The following is a 13,381-nucleotide window of genomic DNA, read 5'->3' as shown; positions in this document are numbered from 1 at the left end:
TGACTCTGTTTGCCTTGAACTTTTCTTACTTACAGGATGCACCCTGGATTTTGACTCTTTACAAATAGTGCAATCTAAGTATATCTTGCATTGGTTTAGTTTAAGTCCCTCAGTTAGATCTGGTATCTTCTGCAGTACTCTAAAACTTGCATGCTCCAATCTCCTGTGCAATAAATGTACACAATTGTCATGTGTGCAGTGTTTGTAAGTGTTCATGCACAACCATTCTCTTGCTTTCCTAATATGTATAGATTATCCTGCTTAATACCTCGTGCACGAATTCTTCCACCTTTCCTTATGGTGTATTGTCCTTTAGCAAACAGTATTTCATACCCATGGCTATCTAAACTGGAAATACTCAACAGATTATGATCTAATTCAGGTACATACAATACATTGTCTAATGTTTCCCCTATCTCAGGTACATAGACTTTACCTTCCCCTTTAACAGCAGACTATTGTCCATTAGCCAAACTAACTAATCTTTGCTTAGCTGGTCTAAAGCAAGAAAACATTTGTCGATCATTTGCAATATGCTGACTCGCCCCACTGTCCAACAACCAGGTGTTTCTAGTGTTTTCAGATGTGGTTGCTTCCAGGGAAAAAGATGACGATGAAGAACCACTCCTCATGTGTTGAGTACCTGAGTAGCCCTATGCCCTTGTCTTGTTGATCCTGTTTCTCCTCTCAGGGCAGTCTGGAGATGCTCTGCAGAACCACATGTGAAGCAACGTTTCATTGTATAAACAGTCTCAGCTCTCTGCTTGCATCTTGGGATGTTGCACATGTTGGCCTATGCATAGCATTGTTTCCTTCCTTTTCTAGTTGCCTTTCAAAGCTGTTTCTGTTCTTCCTCCAACAGTTGGCCAGTCAAACATACCATAGTTAAGTCCCTCTCTTGCATAGACTCTAGGCTAGTCACGAGAATGTCCCATGAAGTATCTAATGAACTGAGCACCACATATACCTTGTGTGCCTCAGTAAATGTAATTCCTCTTTCCTCTAACTCCAGGAATGTCTTTCTCATAGCCTGCAGATGTTTAGACATGCTCTCCTCCGGCTTCAGTTGTGCTTTACTGCCTGCAGTCTCTCTAACATACACACTGTGCAACGCCTCCCAGCACTCTTTCACAGACTGGAGACCCCTAATGTGTATCCGCTGACTACCCTCTAAAGCCAGAATTATGTTGGCTAATGCCTTTTCATTTCTTCTCTGGTCCCCATCATGCAGGACTGCTGGTGGATTAGTAACTATTGTCCACAACTTCTCCCTTCGCAGGTACATCTCCATCTTTACACTCCACAAGAGGTAGTTTGTCTTATTTAGCCGAGACACCATGAAACCTCCTCCTATTACGCTGATGGAAGCCATGTTGCTTGTTTCAGTTACAAGAACTAACCACTAACAAACCACGATGCACAACTCCTCTGGCTCTAGTGCAAGCTCTTACTGAGTTTCTCTTCTCTCTGGTCTCTCTAGTTACTCTGGCCTTCTCTCTGGTCTGGAGTGCACACAATGTGACTGTGTGAGACAACCCAGGACAGAGCAAATACAGTAAACAGAGGTTTGTATTTAAATAGTGGTTTTATCTACAAAATATACATGTACATACTTTTAGTCAGACCTCAAACAAACAGCACTCAGCTATTACAGCATGGAAGCACACACAGAGGGAGAAATACGCCCCAACAGGGCCTCTTCTTATTACAGTGTCTTAAAGTGATATCAGACCAAAAACTTTGCTGACTCATTCCCAGCATTACATCATTGTAGCAGCTGGTCAGATGTTAAATCATTATCCTGACACCTATACCAAGAGATTCATTGCCTCCTCTATTCTCCTTCCCACATTATGGTTTCAGGATTAAAATTGCTGCCCCAGTAAAACGTCTGAGCAACTTTTTTTGGCCTGGAGCTGCCACCCTGTTCATTCCTTGTCTGGAAGCCACATTTCATAATACTTTGATATAACCCAAAGGGCGGATTAAAATTTGAGTCTATTTTTTAACTCTACCCAGATAATCTGGTAGGGAAAAAATAACAGCATCATACCAATTACATCTTTCCCATTTTTTTTTAAATTCCAAGCACCATTGCTCTGAGTTAAAAATTAAAAAAAATAAGTTCTATGTAAATTTTTCTGGAATACTGAACATATTGTGATCTGCTTGGAAAGACATGATTGTTATACATATATTTGTTTCATTAAGAATTTAGGTACATAGCCTTACCTGAGATTCTCACAGGAATTTCAGAAACAGAAAATGATTCCTTTGAAGTCTTAGAAGGCAACTTATCAAGAAGAAAGGAATAGTTACTTTCATTTTTTAATAATGTACTACATAAATGTATACAAGAAGAAAATCAGTATGCAAAATATACCAAAGGGAGAAATATATTTAGTGAAGTTTTTCTTTTCATAGATCCAACTTGCAAGTGATTTGTCTACATAACACTAGAGTTGTCACATACAAGGATGTGTCTTTTCACTTTCTGCAAAGAGAAAACTACATTTTCTCAGCTATTGCATTAAACCTCTATCCATCCTGAGGATTACTCAGGATGAGGTCTGACCACACTGACCCATTCTGGAGAACTGCATTTCTGGCACTACATTTGCTATACCTTGCTTTAACCAGTTTCTACTACTACTACACAAAAGTGCTTCCATGGTGAAAGGATTTGCCAGTGATATCACTGTTGCTTGGCGAGAATGTTCAGTTATGGACTCCAGGGAAACTCACCAAAGCCAACCCAGGTCTTGCCTGAGCTTTTCCTCACAATATGAGATAATAGGTGCCAGTGACACAACCAATAGTGAGCAGTGTTTGGGATGCTACATGAAGTTTGATTTTCCTAACCTGCACATCTAGAATAAAGTCCTGTGGTCTGATCCCACTGTACGATGCTTTGTTGCCTACAGGTCCCCTATAGAAACCAAAGGTGCAAATGAATGTTCTTCTTAGCAGCCTGTTTTAATTTCTCTAACATGTCTACATCTAGCTATGAAACCCAACAAAATGGGAGCAGAGGGAGACAAAGTTGTTTTTACCAGTCCTGGTTGATACACTAAAAATGGAACAAGTATTGTTTTAAGCTCATCCATTTGGTAATCCAGAAGTAACAGAAGAGGACAAACTTCTTAGTTTTGTTGAAAGAGGAGATAAAATATCCTATATAATTTTTCTTCCCTGCTCTTTAAAAGTGTAATGGGTTAACCAGCAGAAAAGCCATTTTGTTTCTCTTATAGGCAGCAAACCTATTTGTCTGGATGAAATTCCAGTGATCAGATGATGTCAATGCTGATCAAAAACTGGTTAATAGGAGCACGGTGGCTCACAGGGTTAGAACGCTGGCTAACAATTGGCAGGCTTGTGTTTGAGATCTATTGCTGCTGAAGGGCAGGTTCAGCTCTTGTCACAGGCTCCAGCTCCTGCTGACCCAGCAGTTTGAAAATGGGTGACCACGAGTAGATAAATGGGTATTACTTCAGTGGGCAACTTCATGGGAACACAAAAGTAGTCCATAACTGAACATTCCCCCCAAGCAATGGTGATATCACCGGCAAATCCTTTCCCCATGGAAACACTTTTGTGCTTCCAACACGATAGTAGTAGTAGAAACTGGTTAAAGCAATGCTGGTACAGCTGTTTTAAAAATATATCTGCTCTTGCTTTTTAATTCCTTATGGAAGGACACTTTGCATGTTCCCAGTGAGGTGACTGGGAACTAGTTTAAGTTCATAATATAGGCATGTTTGTATGAATAATGCATGAATTTCAAAACAGAAAGGACAGGAATATAAAACTCCTATGTACAGAAAGGGATGAAGAAGAGAGAACATACATCATAATTACATGTTAGCAACAACTACCTCTATTGGTTTTGGTAAATAGTCTAAGGCAGGTGCTTCTGCTACAGATCTTTCTTTAAGGCGTATTTTGCTTCTAGGACCAAGAAAAGGAGGGGGTTCAGAATCACCGCTCTCTGAAAACTCGGCTACGATTCCTCCAGAACTAGATAGAGATGTTTCAGACACATGAGAAATTTGTCGTCTTGTAATCTGTTCCAGATTCTCTCTGTCAGATGAAGATCCTGATGAATGGGGCCTGCTAGATACTACTGTCAGTGCTGGAAGTTCAATTTGTTCAACAGGTGTATAAATTTCACTTTTCTCCGATTCTTCTGAGTCACTTCCCACACGGGATGGTACAGGTGCAGGAATTTGTAAATGCATATTAGATAAGTCAGGTGGAATACCTGGAAATTTCTAAAATAAATAATTTCAGTAATAAATCATCATGATACTCATCAGTCTATAATCATCATCATCATGATAATCATCAGAAAAACTGCAATTTATTTAATGAAATATATGCATTGTTTGGCAAATGAATAGCCTTGCCTATGCATTCTTTCATTTCATAATAAACCCAGTAATTTTTATCTTTGAAGAATTTAGAAAATCAGCCTGAAAATGGTCATAGTAATTCAGAATTCATCTACCTATCAAATATGGTAAAATTCTTCAGAAAAAATATTTTTACCTAGAAAAGCATAATATCAGGAAGTGGAATACAGAATGCCTTAATAAATTAGCATTGAGACAATTAAGATTGAAATCTCTTATTTCCCTTTGAGATAGGAAGCTTCTCTGGAATGTATCTTTCCTGTTGCATAGGTTTGTTTAGCCTCAAAAGAGGACCAAGTTAGAAAATACTACACATTATGGAAAAAAAAAACCCACCACTATGGCAATAATAAAAACCTCATTGAGTTTAATGGAGATTGACTATAATTTAGTTTTTGTATTAGAGGAGTCAGAAGAGTTAATCTGCTTTGTTCCTCACTAAAAGTTTGCCTACACAGGTGGGTTAATGCAAGTTCTTCCTTTGTGAGGAGGGGAGATCAACTGAAAACCCATTATTCTCTTAGCCTATCTTTTACCAAGTCTCAGGTTTGAGGGTGCTGTTGTAGTTGAGCTGAAAGTAATGTGGATAACTTTAAGGACAGGGACTAGTTTTTCTCTTCCAAGCCTGGGTTAGAAAAATGTAGTTCCATGAATGCACAGGTTTTCCTTATTAGCCGACCCTGAACTATAATTGGTTATTATTACCTATATACTACTAGCTCTCATTTCTGTAGCCTTTAATTGGGCAAAACGGTACATCTTAAGGCAACAATTTTTGAAGCAAGGTAGCTCAAGTGGACTAACATACAGAATGCATCCAAAGTCCAGGACCTTTGACTCCTATGGAATTGAAAGTTGGCAAATTTTATAAAACATTTTATGACATAACCTTATCATAAAACCATTTATGACATAATACATTATGTCATAAAACATTTCCTGTGCTGTTGCTTTGACTGTATTATTCTTTGGAACATGGGCTATATTCAAGGCAATTATATCCTGTATCTGGATTTATCTCAACTTTTCCAGTGACAATAGTATATTGGAAGCTCTGTCACCGTTGAAGGCATTCATGAATCTGGGAAGGAAATATCTCCAAAAGGATGGCCCAATGGGTCATGGGTTATCTAGTTGTTTATTATTATTGTTGTTATTATTGTTGTTGCAATCTCATTTTATCACGATTTAACTATGAACCTCATACCTGAAAATCAGATACTGGTTTTACTGCCTTAACTTCTTGTTCTACAGAAACAGGGGGGAAAAAGGGTGGTTACATTTTGACACATGAAGGGAAAAATCCTGGTCACCAAATTCACAACGCTATATAATTTTACTTCTGATTTTGATGGTACTTAAGTTTAAATCACATTCCTGCTGATTGCATTATGGATTTTTTTTTTACAAAAAAAACCCACATTAAAATTATGAACAATTATTCAGTTTGAAATTTTGAAACAGTCAGTTACCTCAAATGATAAAGAGTAAATAAATTAGTATTCTACACCCTCTGCTTTAACATTTTAACTTAACAGACATAGCACTTTTACAGATGTTAAAGTATAATTAAACTCCAAAACCACAATCAAGAGATAGGACACCCACCAGTATACCTCTCCTATCCATTGAATCATAAAATGGCACTTGTGGAGCCCTGCTTTAAATTAAAAAAATAATTTGAGATGTTGCAATCTTGTGAATTCATAAAAATTGTTCAGGATGCCTGAATTTGAAAATTATATAATTTGTTAAATTGTAAATTTTGATTTCATAAGCAGGACACTTGCAGAAAGAACCCTTTAAAATGCTATGAACAAGGCTGGAAGACAAAGAGAGAAAGGGTGAAACGCTTCCAACTCAACTGGTAAGAAAGAGAAAATAATGAAAAGGAAAAAAAATAGAGAAATGAGATAGAATAATAATGTGCTATGCAGTATCTACAGTGATTAGCAACCAACAGGGAACTCAGCTTGAGTTTCATGTAGTTGTGGGTGTGATGTATGGAGAATTCTTTAGGTTTTAAATTTCTACACAGGACTGTGCCAGGGGTACCGCCATCTGTGTGAACGGACACCCAGATGAAGAACAAAATGTATCATCAATGTCAGAACTTTCTATTGAAAAGCCGGTTTTTGATAAAATACATTTACATTTTTATAGAGATGTGAATATTAATCTATTTTCAAAGACTGAACCTATCACACACATTAGAACAAAGCCTCAAAGTTGCTTCTGTAAGGGCAAAGCAACATTGAGTCCAGGCACCTTGGATAACTTTCTTAAAAAGTTGTTTGTCTTGGCTTCTTTCAGCTTTCCTTCTAAAAGATATGAATACTATTGTATTATATCCAGCAAAATACTTCCTTTGGCACTAAGGAAAAGACAGTCAATGTGTCGTATTTAAGTTGCTAAAAAAGTAATGTGTTAGTATAGGATTACATGATAGGCACTTTGTAGTGAAGATTAAGACAATTATACACCAGAAAGATTGGGATAACCTCCCTTCATTTGATAAATTGTTTAAAACAAGCAGCACTTTTGTTAGAGTAGCTAACATCTTGTCAACTAACTGAAAAATTTAAGCTGTAACTGGAACATGCTGCAACTGGAAACTGCAAACAAACAAAATATATTGTCATTTTACTTAGGCCAATTTCTCTTCCTGTTTTCATTCAGAATAATATTCGATTTTAATGGTGCAAATATCAGTATATGGTATTTGCTAAGAGCCACGGTGGCATAGTGGTTAGAATGCAATACTGCAGGCTACTTCTGCTGACCTCTGGCTGATTGCAATTGGGCAGTTCAAATCTCACCAGGCTCAGTTGACTCAGGCCTACATCCTTCCGAGATCAGTAAATGAGGACCCAGATTGTTGGGGGCACTATGCTGACTCTGTAAAACTGCTTAGAAAGGGCTGTAAAGCACTGTGAAGTGGTATATAAGTCTAAGCACTATTGCTATATGCAGCTATACTATATATGTGGATTCTAATCTCTACTTAAGAAATTAATACAAAAATTAAAATATTTACTAAACCTGAAGGAGGGTAAAATGCTGATTCTTGAGGGATAGGGGCTTCTTGAGAAACAGGGGTGTGAATCTTCCCAACAATTTCTTTGAAGCGAGAGAGCTTGGGAGGAAAAAGCAATTACAATTAATTTTGATTCATAGTATTTGCAAGAATAACTTGCATTAATAATAATTTGTATTGGAACTGCATACTAAATGTTTTTTTTCTTTTTTTGGGAATTGTTATAGCTTTTAATGATTAGATAGAATGTACCGTCTCATGCTAGGGTAACTCAAAAGGACTGAAAGCATTGCTCCAAGTGTGCAAAAGGAGAGTAGAGACATACTAATTTCTCATTAAATGTTTACTTTTACTTCTACAAATATAAAGTTGTTTATTCCATTATCCTGCTAACTAACAATGTGTATAGTTGCCAATGGATTTATATTATACAACTGAAACAAAATAAAAAAAGAATATGAATAGAATAGAATAGAATTCTTTATTGGCCAGGTGTGATTGGACACACAAGGAATTTGTCTTGGTACAAATGCTCTCAGTGTACATAAAAGAAAAGAAACATTCATCAAGAGACAAGAATCATCAGGTACAACCCTTAATAATAGTCACAGGGTACAATAAGCAATCAAATCATACTAGGAAACAGTCAATAAAAATTGTTAAGATATAAGCAACAAGGTTACATACAGTCATAAGTGGGAGGAGAAGGGTAAAAGAAAGGATGGGAGGATAAATATTAATACTAATAGTAATATTTATTCTTTATACATAGGCATTAGTGCAGGTGTCACATTATCAAATCCCTGGTTTTGACAGTAACAAGTCTAAGTCTCATAGGCAGTTGCACAGTTGGAAAAGAATGATAAATACAAGTAAGGTTTTATTAGTGGTAGCCATTCTATGCCCCTTCATGGATTACTGCCTTGTCGTGGCAAAGGGGCTTCCGTAGCTCAATGAAGCTATGAGCTATGCTGTGCAGGGCCACCCAAGATGGACAGGTCATAGTAGAGAGTTCTGACAAAATGTGATCCACTGGAGAAGGAAATGGCAACCCACTCCAGTATCTTTGCCATGAAAACTCCATGGACAGTACCAAAAGGCAAAAAGATATGATGCTGAAGATGAACCCCTGAGATCGGAAACTGTCCAATATGCTACTTCCCCAGACTAGTAGCGCCAGAAAGAGTGAAGCAACTGGGCCAAAGCTGAAAGGACTCTCAACTGTGGATGCATCTGGTGGTGAAAGGAAACTCCGATGCTGTAAAGATCTGTTCTCCATAGGAACCTGGAATGTAAGATCCATGAATCAAGGCAAGCTGGACGTGCTCAAACAAGAGATGACAAGACTGAACACTGACTTCTTAGGAATCAGCAAACTAAAATGGACAGGAATGGGTGAATTTAATTCAGATGACTATCAGGTATACTACTGCAGGCAAGAATCCTTCAGGAGAAATGGAATTGCCTTCATAGACAATAAAAGAGTAGGAAAATGAATACTGGGATACAATCCCCCAAATGACAGAATGATCTCAGTTTGAATCCAAGGCAAACCATTCAATATCACAAGTCTATGCCCCAATCACTGGTGCTGAAGAGGATGAAATTGACCGATTCTATGAAGCCCTATAGCATCTTATAGAATTAACACCAAAAATATGATGGTCATAGCACTCTTTTTCAACAAACCAAGAGACTGCTCTACACATGGACATCACCAGACGGTCAACACAGAAATCAGATTGACTATGTGGTCTGCAGCCAAATATGAAGAAGCTCTTTATAGTCAGTAAAAACAAGACCAGAAACTGACGGTGATCATGAGCTTCTCATTGCAAAATTTAGACTTAAATTGAAGAAAGTAGGGAAAAGCACTAGGCCACTCAGGTATGAACTAAATCATATCCCTGATGACTATACCGTAGAGGTGACAAATAGATTAAAGGAATTAGATCTGATAGACAGAGTGCCTGAACAATTATGGATAGAGGTTTACAACATTGTACAAGAGGTAGTAATTAAAACCATCCCAAAGAAAAATAAATGCAAGAAAGCAAAATGGCTGTCTGAGGAAGCTTTGCAAATACCTGAGGAAAGAAGGGAAGCGAAAGGTAAGGGAGAAAGAGAAAGACACCCAATTGAATGCAGAATTCCAGAGAATAGCTAGAAGAGATAAGAATGCCTTCTTAAATGAACAGTGCAAAGAAATAGAAGAAAACAATCAATAGGGAGGACCAGAGATCTCTTCAAGAAAATTGGAGATGTGAACGGTAGAACGTTTCATGCAAAGATGGGCATGATAAAGGACCAAAATGACAGGGACCTAACAGAGGCAGAATCGATTCAGAAGAGGTGGCAATATTACAAAGAAGAACTATACAAGAACGAGCTTAACATCCCTGACCACTATGGGATAGTCACTGACCTTGAGCCAGACATCCTGGAATGTGAAGTGAGATGGGCTTTAGGAAATCTGAGCAACAACAAAGCTAGTGGAGGTGACAGTATTCAAGCTGAGCTATTCAAAATCTTAAAAGACGATGCAGTAAAAATGCTACACTCAATTTGCCAGCAAATTTAGAAAACTCAATAGTGGCCACAGGATTGGAAAAGGTCAGTTTACATTCCAATTCCAAAGAAAGACAATGCCAAAGAATGTTCAAACTATCGCACCATTGCACTCATTTCACATGCTAGTAAAGTTATGCTTAAAAACCTACAGACTAAGCTCCAGCAGTATGTGGATCGAGAACTATCAGAAGTACAGGCAGGGTTTTGAAGAGGCAGGGGAACTAGAGATCAAATTGCCAGTATACGCTGGATCATGGAGAAAGCTAGGGAGTTCCAGAAAAACATCTACTTCTGATTCATTGACTATGCTAAAGCCTTTGATTATGTGGATCACAACAAATTGTGGCAAGTTCTTAAAGACATGGGCGTACCAGACCATCTTATTTGTTTCTTGAGAAACTTATATGCGGGTCAAGAAGAAAAGTGAAAACTGAACACAGAACCATTGATTGGTTCAAAATTGGGAAAGGAATCCGGCAAAGCTGTATACTGTTGCCCTACTGATTTAACTTATATGCAGAGCACATCATGAGAAAGACAGGGCTAGATGAATCAAAAGTTGGAATTAAGATTGCCAGGAGAAATATCAACAACCCCAGATATGCAGATGATACCACTCTAATAGCAGAATGTGAAGAGGAACTAAAGAGCCTCTTGATGCAGGTGAAGAAGGAGAGTGCAAAAGTTGACTTGAGACTCAACATTAAGAAAACTAAGATCATGGCAGCCAGCCCTCTCAATTCCTGGCAAATAGATGAGGAAGAAATGGAGGTAGTGATAGATTTTCTTTTCCTTGGCTCCAAGATCACTGCAGATGGGGACTACAGCCAAGAAATTAAAAGATGCTTGCTCCTGGGGAGGAAAGCTATGGCAAATATAGACAGCATACTAAAAAGCAGAGACATCACCCTGCCAACGAAAGTGTGTATAGTCAAGGTTATGGTTTTCCCAGTTGCAATGAATGGCTGTTAAAGTTGGACCATAAGGCTGAGCACCAAAGAATTGAGGCCTATGGTGCTGGAGAAGACTCTTGCACTGCACTCCCTTGAACTGCAAGGTGATCAAACCAGTCAGTCCTACATGAGATCAACCCTGACTGCTCTTTAGAAGGCCAGATTCTGAAGATGAAACTCAAATACTTTGGCTACTAATGAGAAGGAAGGACTCACTGGAAAAGAGCCTAATGCTGGGAAAGATTGAGGGCAATAAAAGAAGGGGACGACAAAGAATGAGGGGGCTAGATGGAGTCACTGAAGCAGTAGGCATGAGCTTAAATGATCTCCGGAGGATGGTAGAGGACAGGAAGGCCTGGAGGAACGTTGTCCATGCGGTTGCGATGGATTGGACATGACTTCGCAACTAACAACAACAACAACAACCTATGCCAGTGCTTTGCAATTTAGAAACATACAGGTAGTCCTCGAGAAATGATAGACCATTTAATAATGGTTCAAAGTTATGACCGACACCCAAAACTACATATGACTCTCTTTCAAACTCATAACAGCTGTCATTCCTCTTTACTGCATGGAGACACTGCAGTGCCCCTGCCTCTTCCCCTCCCCATCCCCTCCAAAAGGGATCATAATACACCCTCACTGTGTATTGGACATTATTTCATGAGAAGAGAACTCCACTCCTCTACTCACAATAGAATTCCCTATGCCTCCAGGCTTGAAATTTGGGACTTGAACAATTTGGAACTGCGCTGCCTACAGTCCAATCTAAGCATAGTACACAAAATTGTCTGCTACAATGTCTTGCCTGTCAACGACTTCTTCAGCTTCAACCAAAATAATACACAGGCAAACAACTGATACAAACTCGAGGTAAATTGCTCCAAACTTGATTGCAGAAAATCCGACTTCAGCAAGAGTGGTCAACACCTGGAATACTCTACCTGACTCCATTGTTACAGCCTCAAACCCTCACAGCTTCAACCTCAAACTGTCTAATGTGGACCTCACCCCATTCTTAAGAGGTCCTTAAAGTGGGCATGCACAAGTGCACCTGCATGCCTACCGTCCCTATTTTACTGCCCCCATTTACCTGTATTTACTTCCTTTGTTCATATTTATGTTCATACCTACACTTGTTATCCTGTACATATTTGACACACAAATAAAATAAATCAATAAATACTCAAGCCTGCTCCTCATGCCTCTTGGAAGCAGCTATCATTTTCAAGGTCCCACAATTCCTCATAAAAATGGCAGCTATTTTCACACCTTTCTGACCAATCAGTTGGCCACTAGCAGGTTGTAAAGCTCTCCTGTCTCTTGCTGGGCTTCGGCTTCAGCCTTTTCTCCTGAACTAAAGAAAATAAAAATCATCTCCAAAAGTTAGCCAACTAGAGGCTTGTACAACAGAATGGAGGACTTTGCATCTTTGCAAGCTTTAGTTGTCTGACTAACTGCCTGTAGAGCCCAGCTAGGACTTAAAAGGCACTAGACAGTAGACTGCCTCTACAGGCAGTTAGACAAACAGCTAAAGCTTGCAAAGACTCAATGCCCTCCATTTTGCTGCAAAAGTCAGCTAACTTTTTGAGGTAATTTTTTTTTTTCTGCAATTCAAGGGGAAAAAACTGAAGAAAATTTTTCTTTCCTTCTTGCTTCCCTCCACCGACTCTTCAGCCTGGAGTCACAGTAAGGTTTTTTTTTAAAGGGACAGAGATTGAGGAGCAGACGTGAAATTTTGGCACCTAATATTTTATTTTTATTTATTTATTTATTTATTTTGTCAAACGATCATTAGATAACAGGTATAAGTATAAACATGGTTATGAATACATGAAATGGATACGTGTAAGAAAAAAACAATAACAATAGGACAGGGAGGCACGTTGGTGCGCTTATGCATGCCCCCTACAGACCTCTTAGGAAAGGGGTGAGGTCAATAGTAGACAGTTTAAGGTTAAAGCTTTTGGGGTTTGCGGAAGAAACCACAAAATGAGGTAGATTATTCCAAACATTGACCACTCTGTTGCTGAAGTTGTATTTCCTGCAATCAAGTTTGGTGCGATTAACCTTTGAAGTTGTATTTCCTGCAATCAAGTTTGGTGCGATTAACCTTTTTTCTTTTTTTAAATAGTTTTATTTGGGTTTTCACACATACAAAATACAAGTAAAACATCTTTTTTGAAAATAGCATGGTCCCAGGTTGAACTTCTTTATACAGACACAAAACTCAATTTCATGCTCCTTTTTGTGTTCTATTCCATATCTTATACTATTCTACATTTTCTATATAGTTTTTCCCCCTCTTTTAATTTTCTCAATTTTATTTTGATTATCGCATCTCAATTCAAATCATTATATTTATACTTTTGTCTGTTCTGTTTCAATTTCATATTATCTTTTCT

General features: G+C 38.3%; 1 protein-coding gene across 1 annotated transcript in view; it reads right to left on the bottom strand.

Annotated features, from left to right (window-relative positions):
* Nucleotides 1-13,381, bottom strand: part of CATSPERT (catsper channel auxiliary subunit tau) — a 41,063-nt gene that overhangs the window by 9,238 nt on the left and 18,444 nt on the right. Inside the window, exons 4-7 of the mRNA XM_087919686.1 lie at nt 7,455-7,548; nt 5,620-5,660; nt 3,876-4,271; nt 2,233-2,293 (exon numbers count right to left, since the gene is read on the bottom strand). Of these exons, the coding sequence (XP_087775812.1) occupies nt 2,233-2,293; nt 3,876-4,271; nt 5,620-5,660; nt 7,455-7,548 (592 nt within the window). The remainder of the gene's footprint in view (nt 1-2,232; nt 2,294-3,875; nt 4,272-5,619; nt 5,661-7,454; nt 7,549-13,381) is intronic.

Source organism: Pseudonaja textilis, chromosome 1 (genome assembly GCF_049901715.1).
Source record: "Pseudonaja textilis isolate UNSWEBS1 chromosome 1, rPseTex1.2, whole genome shotgun sequence".
NCBI classification, from domain to species: Eukaryota; Metazoa; Chordata; class Lepidosauria; order Squamata; family Elapidae; genus Pseudonaja; species Pseudonaja textilis.
Note: the sequence above shows the minus strand (reverse complement) of the source record. Positions and strands in the feature narration are given on the sequence as shown.